At 47.0% G+C, this 15,658-nt stretch overlaps 1 protein-coding gene across 1 annotated transcript; it reads left to right on the top strand.

The window, feature by feature from the left end:
- Positions 1–78: 78 nt before the first annotated feature.
- Positions 79–7,208, top strand: LOC113878333 (keratin, type I cuticular Ha7-like). The gene is made up of 7 exons (XM_027519348.1): positions 79–507; positions 2,698–2,780; positions 3,755–3,911; positions 4,225–4,386; positions 4,475–4,600; positions 5,287–5,507; positions 7,088–7,208. The coding sequence occupies exons 1-7, from the start codon at positions 79–81 to the stop codon at positions 7,206–7,208; spliced, it is 1,299 nt and encodes a 432-aa protein (XP_027375149.1).
- Positions 7,209–15,658: the final 8,450 nt, after the last annotated feature.

Raw genomic sequence — 15,658 nt, 5'->3', positions numbered from 1 at the left:
GGCCTATATAAGGTCTAGGAAAGAGGGAGGTTTCAAACTCGAGCAAATCCAACCGTGGACAAAGCAAGAGTCTTGGCCATGACTTCCATCAGCTGCAGTTCTCTCCTCAGTGGGCCGCTCTCACAGGCCGGGGCAGCCCCCCTGGGCCTCTCGGCCACCCTGGCACACGCCAACCGAGTCCGAGTGGGCACAACCCCCCTCGGCCGACCCAGCCTCTGTCTGCCCCACAGCTGCAACGCTGCCTGCCCTCTGCCGGGCACCTGCGACATTCCAGGCAACATCGGAATCTGCGGGACCTTCGGCGAAGGCTTCTTCAACAGCCATGAGAAGGAGACCATGCAGTTCTTGAATGACCGGCTGGCCAGCTACCTGGAGAGGGTGCGCCGGCTGGAGCGGGACAACGCGGAGCTGGAGAGCCAGATCCGAGAGCTGAGCAAATGCCCTGAGTCCACCGTGTGTCCGGACTATCAGAGCCACTTCCGCATCATCGAGGAGCTGCAGCAGAAGGTGAGGTTTGTGATGCTTCCCATCAGAGGTGGGCAACCAACAGTTCTTAGGCCAAAGTCAACCTCTTGCCTGACTTTGTAAATAAAGTTTTATTGGTACACAGCCATGCTCATTCACTGAGGTACTGTCTCTGGCTGCTTTTATGCTCCAATGGCAGAGTCCAGTAGTCGTGATAGAGATACATGGTCTGCAAAGCCTGAAGGATTAACTGTCTGGCTCTTTTACATGACTGACCTTTGCACTAAATGTTCAGGGCCTGGACTGATGGTGGGATTAGCTGTAGCTGATTTTTTTTTTTAATTGAAGTGTAGTTGACTTACAATGCTCTGTTAATTTCTCCTGTACAGTAAAGTGATTCAGTTATACATATGTATATATACTTTTTAATATTCTTAAAAATTTTTTTTTGATGTGGATCATTTTTTAAAAGTATTGAAATGTTACAGTACTGTTTCTGTTGTTAATGTTTTGGTTTTTTGACTGCAAGGCATGTGGGATCTTAGCTTCCCCACCAGGGATTAAATCTGCACCTCTTGCAGAAATCTTAACCACAGGACCACCAGGGTAGTCCCTATATTATTTTAAATATTCTTTTCAATTATGGTTTATCCCAGGATATTGAGTATAGTTCCCTGAGCTGTACAGTTTATCCAGTCTTTGTATAATAGTTTGCACCTGCTAACCCCAGACTTGGGGGGAAGAGAGTCTCTTGAGTGAAGGTGAATGTGAATATGTAAAGGATAAGATCCAGCATTTGATTCTCTGGGATTCTGAGTTTATGATAACTTACAATTCTTCAATTGTAGTTGCAAAAACAGTGCAAGTTAAGTTCTGGTGCTGTTAAAGGGGTCAGGGATATATGTTCTATGTCCTTTAAGAGCCAGTGTATTCAGTAGCATTGATCTGTTATGTATATCTGCTCTCCCCTTCAATTATAAATAGAATGCTTCTGTAGAGCTTACTTAGTTTTGGAAACAGAAAGACAGAGAATGTCAGAATAAGGGCCATGGAGCTATGGCTAGATTCAGAGAAGAACTTTGAGGAGGTTGACCAACCAGTGGTAGAGACAACTTATTAAGACTGGATCCTACCTTAAGTGTAAGTTGGTATAGCCACTATGGAAAACAGTATGGAGGTTCCCAGAAAACTAATTCTAACAGAATAGAATTATGATAATAGAATTATCATATGATCCAGTAATTCCATTCCTGGAAATATACCCAGACAAAAATATAATTCAGGATCAGAAAGATACATGCACCCCCAGTGTTCATAGCGGCACTATTTATAATATCCAAATCAGGGAAACAATATAAATGGCTATCAACAGATGAATGGATAAAGAAGATGTACATATACAAAATGGAATATTACTTAGCCATAAAAGGAATGAAATAATGTCATTCCCAGCAACATGGTTGCAACTAGAGATTATCACACTAAGTGAAGTAAGTCAGAAAAAGACAAATTCCATATCATATCACTTATATGTGGAATCTAAAATATGGCAAAATGAACCTATCTACAAAACAGAAATAGGCTCACAGACATAGAGAGCAGAGTAGTGGTTGTCAAGGGAATGGCGGGAAGGGAGAGGGATGGACTAAAAGTTTGGGGCTAATGACAAACCATTACATCGAGAATGGATAAACAACAAGGTTCTAATATATAGCACAGGGAACTATATTCAATATCCTGTGATAAACCATAATGGAAAAGAATATAAAAAAGAATGTATATATATGTATAACTAAGTCACTTTGCTGTATAGCAGAGACTGGCACAACATTGTAAATCAACTATACTTCAAGGAAAAAAAAGTTAAAAAAGAATGGATCCCATCTTACCTGAAACTTTCATAACCAGCCCATTGTTCTGTGGCCTAGATTCTGGCTCTTCTTGTTTATATCAGATTAAGCCTCAGATCTGGCAAAATAATAAGTCTTAGCTATGTGTTCAGTTTACTACTATCTCCCACCTCTTGCTTCCTTTGGCTCTACACGTTCCCCTTTGCCATGCACCCTCTTGCGTGTGCCCCTTCCATGCCACAGCAGCATTGCTCACACGTTTGGGAGTTTGTGTTGTCAAGGTGATGTTGTAGATTGAACCCAGCCAATGGCTCTTCTTTTGACTGAGGCCATAGGTGACTCTGGGAATAAATGAATCCCTGAGTGTGCTTTCTTTCCTCAGATCCTGTGCGTCAAATCTGAGAACAACAAGCTGGTCGTGCAAATAGACAATGCCAAACTAGCTGCAGATGACTTCAGGACCAAGTGAGTTGGGGTAGCACGCTTGGGGGAGGATCCAGATGCCTACCTTGATGCCTCTCTGGTGATGCACCTGGCATCAGAGATGCAATCAACCAAGGGCCCAAACCAACAGTTACAGCTGACATAAACAGAGGGCATTAAGTTCAAGGTCTTGAGAAAACACCCCTGGCCTTCTGCAGTTGTTTAGCCATTATAGTTTACAGTGTGATTTGAAATGCTTCCTCCACTTGATTCTGTGTAAGAAGACCCCGGTGAGGCGGGCAGGGCAGTGCTGGTGTCTGCTTTCTGAAGACATGGGGCCCAGAGCCGCAAGGGAACTTGCCAACTGGAAGTCACATGGCTGTTGAGCAGTAGAACCAGAACTCGCCCCCTCATTTCCTATCCGAGGTCATTTTGTAGGAAATTCTGCTGCTTTGGTAAAAGATGTATCTCTGCAATGCAGCTCCACCAATTTGTGAGCTCTAGTAATTCATGATAGAAATCGGGAGCCTGGAGCCATGTGGAGGTCAGAGGGTTTACATTCCCTGAGAGGGTCCAGCGGGGCAGCAGGAAGGACGTTACAGTCTATTGTCTTTCTTCTGGGCACTGTGGACGCCTCACTCCCCCGGGGTGAAAGAAGCTTCTTCCCATCCTGGCGGTTTGGCTCCTAATCTGGGACAGAGTCCAAGGTCCATCTCAGTTGGGGGGCATGGAAGATGAGGGTCTACTCTGCCGCTTCCCCTTTGGCCATCTTCCCTCGAGGGCAGCAGTGTCCGCGGGCCATGCTGGTATCCTCAGGACCGGCCGCTCTGCCTGGTTGTCCTAGGTGCTTAGTGTTGAATGAGTGAGAATCACCCTGCAGTTTCTGTGAGCACACGACCCAGGCAATGCCAACTCACGACTGGACAGCAGAGAGAAGGCCAGCGAGTCACCCTGTGGGTTGTGTCCCATGGGCCCTCTTCTCTTTAACCCCAATCCCTGCGTCTGCCCTGGTGAAGGTTCCAGACGGAGCACTCCCTCTGCCAGCTGGTGGAAGCTGATGTCTGCGGGATGCACAGGGCGCTGGATGACCTCACACTTGCCAAAGCTGACTTGGAGGCCCAGCTGGAGTCCCGGAAGGAGGAGCTGCTCTGCCTCAAGAAGAACCATGAGCAGGTGCTGGGGCCCTTTGGGTGGCACATGGAGATGTCCTGGGGTGAATTCAGGCTTCTTCAGAGGAAGCAATGAGGCTCTTCCTCCTGCTCGGGGTAGATACTTGTGCTCTGTGGTTAAGCCTCAAAGGGCAGTTCTGGCTTTCACGGGGAGCCCACCCACTGAATGGCTTCAGAAACTACCACACTGATGCAGACAGTGCCTCGTCCTCAGAGGAGTGCAGGGAAATCACTGGAGCGAATGGGAAGTAGGAGGTGAGGCTCTGAGTGGAGGGCAGCAGGAGCCCCACCAACGGGATGTCCTCCTGTGTCCGTAGGAAGTCCACACTCTGAAGTGTCAGCTGGGAGATAAGCTCAAGATTGAGCTGGACGTGGAGCCCACTGTGGACCTGGGCAGGGTGTTGGAAGAGATGCGGGGCCAGTACGAGGCCATGGTGGAGACCAACCTCCGTGACGTGGAGCAGTGGTTCCAAACTCAGGTGAGGGAGGTGCTGCGGAGCAGGGAGGGATCCGGCTGCATCTGGCCAGGGAGGTGATCGATCACTTCTCTGTGTGTTTGTGCTACAGTCTGAAGGCATCAGCCTGCAGGCCATGTCCTGCTCAGAGGAGCTGCAGTGCTGCCAGTCGGAGATCCTGGAGCTTCGACGCACAGTGAACGCCCTGGAGGTGGAGCTGCAGGCTCAGCACACGCTGGTGAGTTCCTCTGGGAGCGTGGAAGACTCAGGTGGGCTCCCGCTTCTCATGGGCAGTCCCCAGGTTCAGTACATGCCTCACTTAGATATCGTCCAAGGACCCAGCTTTAACCTTGACTTCTTTGCCTTTGGGCTTCCCTGATGGCTCAGTTGGTAAAGAATCCGCCTGCAATGCAGGAGACCCCAGTTTGATTCCTGGGTCGGGAAGATCCACTGGAGAAGAGAATTGGCTACCCATTCCAGTATTCTTGGGCTTCCCTTGTGGCTCAGCTGGTAAAGAATCTGCCCGCAATGTGGGAGACCTGGGTTCGATCCCTGGGAAGATCCCCTGGAGAAGGGAAAGGCTACCCACTCCAGTATTCTGGCCTGCAGAACTCCATGGACTGAATAGTCCATGGGGGTCGCAAAGAGTTGGACACAACTGAGTGACTTTCACTTTCACTTTCTTTGCCTTTGCAAGAACTCTCTAGTGTGTGTGGATGCTGAGGAAGTGAACATTCATGCAGTGAGGGAGGTTCTGCAAACATCTTCTAGGGTCTATGATGAAGAGCCACAGCGTGTTGTTAGTTGTTGCTGCTGAGGACTTGCTCTCTGAGCCTAATGACGGCTTGGGGTGTCATGGTCTGAAGGGGTTGAGGACAGGGTCCGTGACTTTTAATCTCTTCCCCTCTTTCTTTGGTATCACAGAAGGACTGTCTGCAGAACTCACTGGGTGAATCTGAGGCCCACTTCGGCACTGAGCTGGCCCAGATGCAGAGCCTCATCAGCAACATAGAGGAGCAGCTGTCTGAGATCCGGGCTGACCTGGAGCGGCAGAACCAGGAGTACCAGGTGCTGCTGGATGTCAAGGCCCAGTTGGAGTGTGAGATTGCCACATACCGGAACCTTCTGGAAAACGAGGACTGCAAGTACGTAGCCTGATGTTGTTTATATCAATATCATGTGTAAAAGCAGAGACCTCTTAGTGGGAATGAACTAAAAGGAGGGAGTGGCATTGCAGATTCTACCTCTGAGGACAGACTTGCTCCCCAGGAAGCCTGGTGCTGCTTGGACATGGAGGAAGGTGTGTAAGAATTCTGAAACTCACGCCATCCATGTTACGTTTCCAGGTGCTAGTCACTCCCACCGGGGCTAACATACTCAGGCTTCAGTACATTTAGGTTTTGCTAAATTCCTTCTGGAATATCCCAGGAGCGTCACTTTCAGCATTTAAAAATATTGCGTGGAGCACTGGTACCTATTCTCTCGTTTTTAGTCTCTCAGTAGGACTGTGACATATGTGGACAGATGGTGTACCCCTCCGAGCAGTCAGGAACAGGGTCGGGGCTGTGTTTATAAATGCTTTGCTGTTGTTTCATCATTCAGTTGTGTCCGACTTTCTTTGACCCCATGGACTGTAGCCCACCAGGCTCCTGGGGTTCTGGGTTCTGGGGTTCTCTAGGCAAGAATCCTGGAGTGGGTAGCCATTTCCTTCTCCAGGGGATCTTCCTGACCCAGGAATTGAACCCGAATCTTCTGGGCCTCCTGTGCCTGCAGGTGGATTCTTTACCGCTGAGCCACCTGGGAAGCCCCCAGTGGCTGTGTTGAAATTGAGAGGGTGGCTGGCCTTGGCCTGTTCCTGCTCCACCTGCTTTCTGCCTTTATCTCCGCTGTGTTCCTTTCCTCGTAGGAGAGAACACTGGCTTTGCACAAGGCGCTCTAAGCTCTGGCTGTAGCCTCACTGAGAACTCGGAACAGTCCCTCCCCTTTCTAGGCTTAGAGGGACCTGTATGGCCTAAGCTCCGCTTTGCTCTTCCAATTCTTTTTAAATTTATTTGGCTGCACCAGGTCTTAGCTGCAGCACATAGGATTTTCAGTCTTTGTTGTGGCATGCAGGATCTCAAACTGTGGCATGTGGGATCTGTCATTGTGGCATGAGGACTCTTAGTTGAGGCATGTGGGATCCAGTTCCCTGACCGGGGCTTCAACCCAGGCCCCCTGCACTGGGAGCATGGAGTCTCAGCTACTGAACCACAAGAGAAATCCCCTGCTCTTCCAGTTCTAAAGTGCCTATTTATTTTGGACTTTCATGCACTTCTCATTCATTCTTGTTGTTCAGTCTCTCAGTTGTGTCCAACTCTTTGTGACCCCATGGACTGTAGCACACCAGGCCTCTCTGTCCCTCACCATCTCCTAAAGTTTGCCCAAGTTCATGTCCATTGCATGCGTGTTGCCATCCAGCCATCTCATCCCCTGATCCCCTCTTCTCCTTCTATCCTCAATCTTTCCCAGCAGCAGGGACTTCTCCAATGGTCAGCTGTTTGCATCAGGTGACCAAAATACTGGAGTTTCAGATTCAGCATCAGTCCTTCCAATGAGTATTCAGGGTTGATTTCCCTTAAGATTGACTGGTTTGATCTCCTTGCTGTCCAAGGGACTCTCAGGAGTCTTCCCCAGCACCACAATTCATGCCAATGTTTAAACACTTTTTTTTTTTCTCTCTCTACAGGCTCCCCTGCAACCCGTGTGCAACCCCAGTCTCCAGCACCTGTGTGGGTTCTTCAGCCTGTACCTCCTGCTATCCCTGCCTTTCTGGGCCTGCTGGGTCCTGCTCATCACCTCGATGCTGAATTACTCCTCACCTGGAGGAGCCAGAAAATGGCAAACGCCTGTAGTGCCTTGGCTCCATCCCCCAGGCCTGCCACCCCAGGCCTTTCTGCCCCAGTCAGCCTATGGGGAGACTGAAGGCAGGAAGAACTTCTCTACTGATGGGCTTTCTGGTCCAGCCACTCAGCCCTGGCCCTTGGATTTGTCCTTCCTCCTTTCAGAGTGTCCTGACTGCTCTACTTTCTCTCTTCTGCTGCCTCCTGGTCTTTCAGACCTTGCTTTTAATTTTCTAATAAACTTCATTTCTGCAGCATAAAGAGCCCAGTGCCTGCGGGTCTGTTCCTTCATCCCATGCTGAGTGATGCTGAGAGTGATGCTGTGGAGCTCCCTGAGCCAGGCATTCGTGTAGAAGCAGAGATTGTGGTTTACTCACAGGGTGGTTCTGGGAGAGGGCAAAGCCAGTGAGGACTGTGGCTAAAATATGAAAGTTCAGCAAAATGGCACAGGGGAGAAATACCTAGCTCTTGACCTGATCAAGCCTGATCACAGAGCCAAACTGCAGAGCTAAATACAAACATACAGACTAAATAACACCCCCCACGCCCCCACCTTTTTATCTGGATGAAGCCAGCTGGTCCTTGAGCAAAGGAAAAACTCAGATCAGAACTTCTGCTGGCCCCTCCAGAATACTTTCCTTTAAGTAAGTTTTCGTGATCACATGCTCATTATGAGCAAGGCATCGTCTTGGGGCTTTATAAACACTGGGACACAGGGTCCCACAAAAACCCTGCAAAGAGGGAGTGGCTATTACCATTTTTAGCGGGGGTGCTGAATCAAGGCTTGAAGCCCAGTTTCTTTGAATTATATCCAAAGTCCATACTTTGGAAGCTTTGAAGAGGCAAAAATTAAACATGAGAAAATTTAGGACAGTAGTTCTAAAATTGTGGTCCTCCAACCAGTAATACCAGCATCATTTGAGAACTTGGTGGAAATGCATCTTCTTGGGCCCCACCCCCAGGCTTTCTGAGTAAGCAGTCTGTTTCATTGAGCCTTCCAGGTAATTCTATGCATAATCAAGTTTAAGAACCACTGTTAGGGGGTTTATTTGGGAAGTGAGATCACTGCAGAAGGGATGGGCCTTACTCCCCTGATCTCATGGATGAGGAACTCTTGATCCCATTGAGTTAGTGGTGAACATGTTGAGCAATGGTAATTGCTGAGCTGATCGCTATATCAATCTGCTGCTGCTGCTAAGTCACTTCAGTTGTGTCCGACTCTGTGTGACCCCATAGACGGCAGCCCACCAGGCTCCCCCGTCCCTGGGATTCTCCAGAACTGTCTTCTGGTTCCAAGACACATGAACCAGAAGCTCCATATTTTGGCAGTGATGGCTAAAAAGAGCATGTCTCCAGAAAGCAGCATCAGAACTGGCCAAGTAGTAAGTAGTGAGTTCCCCATAACTGGAAGCATTCAAAGAGGGCTTTTATAACCACATGGTGAAGACACTGAGGAAGTCATTCAGGTGTCTGATGGAGCTGGATAAGATGGTTGTAGAGGGTCTTCTAGCCCCTCAAATTGATGACTTTCTGCTTTCTAGGTCTTATTAATCAGTGAAACTACAAGCAGAGCCAAAACACTGAATCCAGCAGCTGGTTCTTGTCTTCCCTCTCTACCCCTTGAACTCTCTGAATCAGAGTAGCTTGCTGAGAAATTTGCAAAGTCTAGCCCATCCTCTGCAGGAGTGACCACAGTCCCAAGTCTCAGGGATCTCCATGGTTTTAAGTCAGAACCTGGCTGCTGTGCCTCCAACTGCTCTCAAGCCTGGAAACCTACCTATTGGCCACTGTCTCTGCAAACAGGACTGATTTGCTTGGGAGCCATCAGGACTTGCTTCGTAGGAAGCTCTGGAAGGTCAGAGGCTGTTCACCCTTCCCTCCCCTCCCCTCCCCTCCCCTGTGCCTCTGCTCTTTTCCCAAGTGTAGAGCTGTGTGGGCACAGGCGATGCATCCCTGAGACACATATCCAAGAGTGGGTCCCAATAAGAAAGAGCAATCTCAATCAGTCTTAATTTAGCTCCCCAGCCCAAACACCTTTGCTTCTCCTTTGTACTTATATAGCTCCTTTCATCCAACAAGTTCAAAGCCATTTAACAAAATAAAGCCACTTACTCTTGCACCATGAGAGAGGAGGGAAGCATTGTTCTTCCCATGTAAGGAGATGGAGAGGAGGTGAGTCATTCAGTGGTGGAAGGATTCTTCTGGTGACATGAAATGAGTCAGTGGGGCCTCAAGGTGACTGACCTGTGTTTCTTAAGTTCATATACAATGCCTTGTCATCTATAATTAAAATATTAGCTTTGATGAGACATTGTGTGTCTGTGTGTGTGTCTGTGTGTGAATGTGTGAAGTGGTTTGGGAAGAAATGCTGGGTAAAGGAGATAATTATGCTTGGGAAGGTGTGAAGAGCTTCCCTGGAAACCAAACAATCCTTTATTACCATCATCACTACCATCACCACCACCACAATTATCTTTTTCATCATCACCATCACCATCATCACCATCGCTACCATCATCATCGTCATTACGTATCTTCATCATTATCATCATCACTGATGCTTACACTCTCTGAGCTCTTACTAATTAGCCAGGCACTAATTTAAGTTAGGGATAAGTTTACATACATACACTCATTTAACCCTATAGCAATCCTATGAAGCCAATATTATTGTTATCCCCATTTTGCAGATGAGGAACCAAAGCTCAGAAAGGCTAAATAACAGCTGAAAGCCTAAATAACAGAAAGGCTAAAGGCCCAAGGACACACAGCTACTCAGTGGGGAAGCCAGGGTTCAGATCCAGGTAGTCTTCCTGCAGCAACTGTTCTTCCAACCATTGTGCTGTACAGAGGCCAAATCTCAGTTTGTGTCAGCAGAACAACAGAACCGTAATCGCACCAATGTTTTGATTTGTTTTCCTTGAAGGGAATAAGACAGTGTTTATGCTTGAGAATCCTTTCATATCTGAGAACTTATGCCATAAAATGAAAATAGCATGAGAAGCCTGGCAATTGTGATGGTGGGAAATCATCAAAGAAGGCTAGTCACTCTCCGCCATTACTAGGACCACTTTGTCCATTGAGGTAGAGAAGGAGAAGAGAAATAGAACCCTGTATGTATGTTCATCATTTTACCATTTACAAAGTGCTTTCACATCTGTTATCCAACTGGAGCCCCCACCCCCAAACCCTGAGAGAGACAGAACAGGTTCCGCAATCTGCATTTTGCAGCAGAAGAAGTTCAAAGTTAGGGATGCACTCAAGCCCAAGTCTTCTCCTTCCTGGAGCATTACCCTGAACCAAACTGCCAAGCATTTTACTGAGGTACCTCTGGATAAAACTTTAGATTTAGACTCTCTCCAAGGCTGGGGGGATGGTTAGATGGTTGGATGGCATCACTGGCTCAATGGACTTGAGTTTGAGCAAGCTCCAGGAGATGGTGAAGGACAGGGAAGCCTGGTGTGCTGCAGTCCATGGGGTCACAAAGAGTCGGATATGACTGAGGGACTGAACAACAGCAATAAGTCTGGGGGGAGCTGGCTGAGATGGATTTTGCAGGGCCTGGGAATCCCCCAAAGGATAATCTTCCCAGTGCATCCTCTCACCCTGCAATGTCCTCCCTGCCCACCACGTTGCAGGCTGAGTCTCCTGGCCTCCTTCAGCTGAGGCTCCCACTTTAGGCTAGTTTTTGTACCCACACTTCTCTTGCCTTCCTTCCCCTTTCCTCCCCCAGCTTGTCAGACATCCTAAACATGTGGTTTGTTCATTCACATTAGCTTCAAGGCCCTCTGCCAAGAGGCCTCCACCACCAGTATCTCTCTCTGATTCTGAGGGTGGCCACTGTGTCCACCTACCAGCAGGGTCACCCATCACCTCTATTTCTCCCTGCTAATATTGTTCCCTTTTCTAAAAAGAGGAAGCTCTTACACTTGCTTGACTCAGCATTGCCTCTTTTCTATCTTCTGTCCCATGCCCCATCCCTTGAAGCCTCCTTCACCTGCTTTGAAACTCATCTCAATGACCACAGATTCTACAGGGATGCTTCAGAACCACCAAGAAATGAGAACTGATATTAAAATAAAATAACTCATTACCAGGCCTGGTTGAAGAAAAGATTCTTAAAGGGATTAGGGATTAGTGAGATCAGTTGTTTGAAACCAACCTCTGAGTCACCTAGAGAGTAGAGTCACCAATAAATTTCCTTTAGGGGACAAGGAGATAATCTGAAATGGCTGCATCCGTCACCTCTTGGCTGAGAATCATGAACTGGGTTGAAATGGCCTGACTGGAGTTTGGGGCAGGAACAAGTGTGGGAAAAGAGGGAGGGGGAAGGAAGGAATTGTTTTTTTTTGGAGAGGAGGTGAAGGGCTCAATTATATTACCGTACATTAGAGTTAGTTATAGGCTTGACTGCCTGCTCAGGGGGACTGAGACCACATCATTTGCTTGTCCCCCACAAGTATCCCCTCTCCACCCACCCTGGCCCTCAACCCCCAATCCCACAGTCCTGGGACTATGCCAGGCACTTGGTAGAAGTTCAAAAAGTGATTACTGTCCTTAACATCATATATACAGTCTTCTAAATCCATTAAATACAAATAAATTTCCAAATGTCCGTATACCTTTAAAATATCTCCTCTCCTCATCTTCTTGTCATTTCTCATATATTTGGGGAACCCATGTTAGTTTGAGTTTTTCATAAAATGATAATTTGCTACAGGAACTGTGATTATTCCATTTCAGTTTCATCCCATGCCCAGCATGGAGAAGCTGCTCTTTAAACGTGCTTTGAAAAAACTTAACTAAGTAAAATTGTGGGTTTGATAGTCCTGGACTGCTCAGTTTCTCTCTGAGTGAATAAACTCTGCAAGTACTTCAATTAGGAGATCAAGAGAGTACATGAAGTCTACTACTAATCTGTGTGAGGCCATGGAGACCTTATAATCTTGGAATCCCATGAAATTGTTAGTTTCTCAGTCATATCCAACTCTTTGCAACCTCATGGACTGTAGCCCATCAGGCTGTCCACGGAATTCTCCAGGAAAAAATACTGAAGTGGGTAGCAATTCCCTTCTCCAGGGTATCTTCCTAGTCCAGGGATCAAACCCAGGTCTCCTGCATTGCAGGCAGATTCTTTACTGTCTGATCTACCAGGGAAGCCCCTGGAGTCCCATCTTTCCCACTAATTCAAGAAGTAAATTCACATAAGCCTATTGATATTTTGAAAGCATTGCAAGAAAGAAGCTAGATTTAAAAGGGATGGTAGCATTATTGTTTACTTACCAGCTCCTCAGTCCACTGTCTCTCTCCTGAATTCTTGTGCCATTTCACCTTCTGCAGGGAAAAAAGGAATCTCCAGGAGAAGCCAGCAGGTAACAGGTGTAACCTGTTCTTTGCTGCATCTTTGTGGTTGCTGATTGACTGTGCCTTGAAGATGTACAGGTGTGACTACCCCAGCTCCTTTCTTCCTTTCTCTTCTACACACTCCTATCATTCAGGAACAGGTAGCAGGGCCCCTTTTGACATTTTGCAGCCTGGATGTAGACAACAGTGAATTTCTTAGCCACAAACAAATCTCAGACTGGATCATGGAGTTGAGGCTCTGGTCTGGACACCTTGGAACAATGTCACTTCTGTCTGAGGCCTCAGAAACTATGGTCCCATGTCTGTAGATCTCTTCTGAGTCTCCATTTACATCTCTCAGGATACTCATCAGGGTGGACCACTCTTCTGTACCTTCATTTAGGTTGTCTTGGTTACTTCTCATCTTTCCATCCTCCAGGTTCCCTCACTTGAAGATGGGCTAGCTTCGTCTGATCAACATTACCCGTTGTGGTTCAGAGGATTCCTTCCAGGTTCCCTCCTTGCCTCTTCTTTGCATTCTTATCTTTCTTATTAAACACATCTCTCCCTGCTTCCCTCTTTTCCCATTTCTTGGCTCTTTCTGAATTGTATGCAAGATATGTCTGCTTTTTTTTGTCCCAATCCTTGAATCTTCTCATACTTAGAACCTAAGCATTCCCCTTTGTGTAAAGCCTCCATGATGCTACGCTGGCCAATCAGTAGATAAGACCAAAGATCATGAAGGATGCTGCTGGCATTTAGTCTGAGCTCCCCAGGTGGGGAAGAAGGCAGGATTGTGGTGCCTTGCTGGAAAGCCAGTGCTTTAAAGCAGGCTGACAAGAGTTGGGAAGCAGGCTTGTGCTGTTCCCTAGGAGCAAATGCCCATCAGTCTGATTCACAGGGCTTTCCATTTGTCCCAAGCCTGGATGAGTGAGACAGGAGCTCCTGGCCTTGAGTCTTTCCTCTGGGAAGTCTCAGTGATGCTTGCCTTAGGACCCACCTATTTCTCCCCTTTTAATTGCCTTGGAGGAAAACAAAGAGATTTTGATTTTATTATAAGTCTGGAGCTTTTGGTCAATGGCGTTATAGTAAGTGGCGATAATGGCCTTGGAGAGGGTAGATGAAGGACCTTTCATCTGAGACAAAGCGGAGTGCTGCGTGAATACCATCATGAAAGCTTGCTGGGGGGAAGGACTTCAATAAGCTGTCAATAAAACTGCCTCTGGAGGGCAGCCAAAACCACAGCAGAGGCTGGGGTGCTGCTCCCCAAGGGGCAGGTGGTACCTGGTGGTACAATATTTATATGTTCAGAACTTTGGTCACCCCTTCCTCAGACCTTCTAGTGCCTTCAGTGACTCCAAGATTGTCTTGCAAAATCCCCTTTAGCCGTGTTTCCTCATTTTCTCTCCTGGGCACTGAGGTCCTTGGATTCAATGACATGACCATGGAGCCCCCTCCCTTGGCATCTTTCAACCTTTGATTCTTAAACCAGGTAGCAGGTAACCCAGTAAGGCTGATGGTGGGAGCCTGGGACAGGGTACGATGCATCTTCCTGGTGTGACAATTATACTTGGAGAATTGGGCAAAATGTTAGAAATTCTAACTGGAAATTTAAAAACATTTTCTGTTAAACCCAACATGCAATTTTCATGCTTGAGGGGGCTCCTTTGGACTATCTCCTAGACTTACCACTCACTCTATTCTAACACGATGGCTAGATACCTCACTGGAAAAGTTTTGCAAGCCTAGCAGTATTCCTTTCTCACACCCGCTTCCAGAGACTTCCTTAATTTTAATGCATTTATATGGATTTCTCAGCTTGCATTTTCTCAACCTTCTTCCTAAATGATCTCTTCTTCCAGAATCTTCCTTGTTCTCATTCTCAAACTAATTATCAAAGCCTCTATCTTTAAAATTCCTCTACATTCCTTTTTCTTTTGCCGCACCTGGAAGCATATAGGATTTTAGTTCCCTGACCACGGATTGAACCCATGGCCCCTGCAATGGAAATGTGGTGTCTTAACCACTGGACCACCAGGGGAGTCCCTTCTCTACAGACCTTTTTAAATTTAATTTTTTAAATTAATTAAAACTTATTACTTAAAAAAAATTTTTTTTAATTGAAGGAAAATTGTTTTATGATGTTATATCAGTTTCTGCTGTACAGCAAATTGAATCAGTTATGCACATACATATATCTGGGTTTCCCCAGTGGCTCAGCTGTAAAGAATCTGCCTGCAATGTGGGAGGCCTGGGTTTGATCCCTGGTTGGGAAGATCCCCTGAAGGAGGGCAAGGCTACCCACTCCAGTATTCTTGCCAGGTGAATCCCATGGACAGAGGAGCCTGGTAGGCTACAGTCCTTAGGGTCACAAAGAGGTGGACACTACTGAAGTGATTGAACATGCCTGCACACATACATACATCCACTCTTTTTTAGATTCTTTTCCTTTTACCGTCCTTCTGAGTGATAGACAGGTGGCATTACACAAATAGATGTCCATCCTTCTTGGCTGTGGCCCGAGTCGATTCTTATCCACCTCGCGTCTTCTAAGGCTTGGATTCTACATCATTGAAGGATTCTGTATCACTGAAGGATTCTGTCTCAAAGCAGATGGAAAGGGAACACACTTCTGACTTAATGCAACTTGTTCCTTGATTCAATCCTAGTCCCTCCCTGGAAATGCCAGGTGGGCCAGGAGGTGAATTTGATCATGGTTTTACCAGGTCACGTAACACAAAAGAATGTCATTGGGCGGACTAACTCCCAATTAACAAGGGCAGATCCTCGGGCTAGACCATGTGGCTTCTTTGAAGGTCTACCGCAGGACAATGATTTCATGGGTGCACAGCGTGAAGAGTAGTCCTGACTTAACAAGAAGCCAAGTAAAAAAATTTATGGCACAAGGGACTCTTCTGAGGAAGACCTATAACAGATTGAAGGGAAGGGCATTTGAAGAGCAGTGAAAAAATAAAAAGAAAAAAGACATTACATACTGTGTCCACACCCTCTGGGGATGGGGTATAAATGCTCGACAGAGGCAGAAGGCCCACAAGCTCCTTGGAGAACTTGGA

Source organism: Bos indicus x Bos taurus, chromosome 19 (assembly GCF_003369695.1).
Source record: "Bos indicus x Bos taurus breed Angus x Brahman F1 hybrid chromosome 19, Bos_hybrid_MaternalHap_v2.0, whole genome shotgun sequence".
Taxonomy (NCBI): Eukaryota; Metazoa; Chordata; class Mammalia; order Artiodactyla; family Bovidae; genus Bos; species Bos indicus x Bos taurus.
Note: the sequence above shows the minus strand (reverse complement) of the source record. Positions and strands in the feature narration are given on the sequence as shown.

Excerpts from the sequence above, each read along its gene's own strand:
- LOC113878333 (XM_027519348.1), top strand. The coding sequence starts at position 79 with ATGACTTCCATCAGCTGCAGTTCTCTCCTCAGTGGGCCGCTCTCACAG. Across the intron at positions 3,912-4,224 it reads TCAAGAAGAACCATGAGCAG|GAAGTCCACACTCTGAAGTG; the intron begins GTGCTGGGGCCC and ends CTGTGTCCGTAG. Across the intron at positions 5,508-7,087 it reads CTGGAAAACGAGGACTGCAA|GCTCCCCTGCAACCCGTGTG; the intron begins GTACGTAGCCTG and ends CTCTCTCTACAG.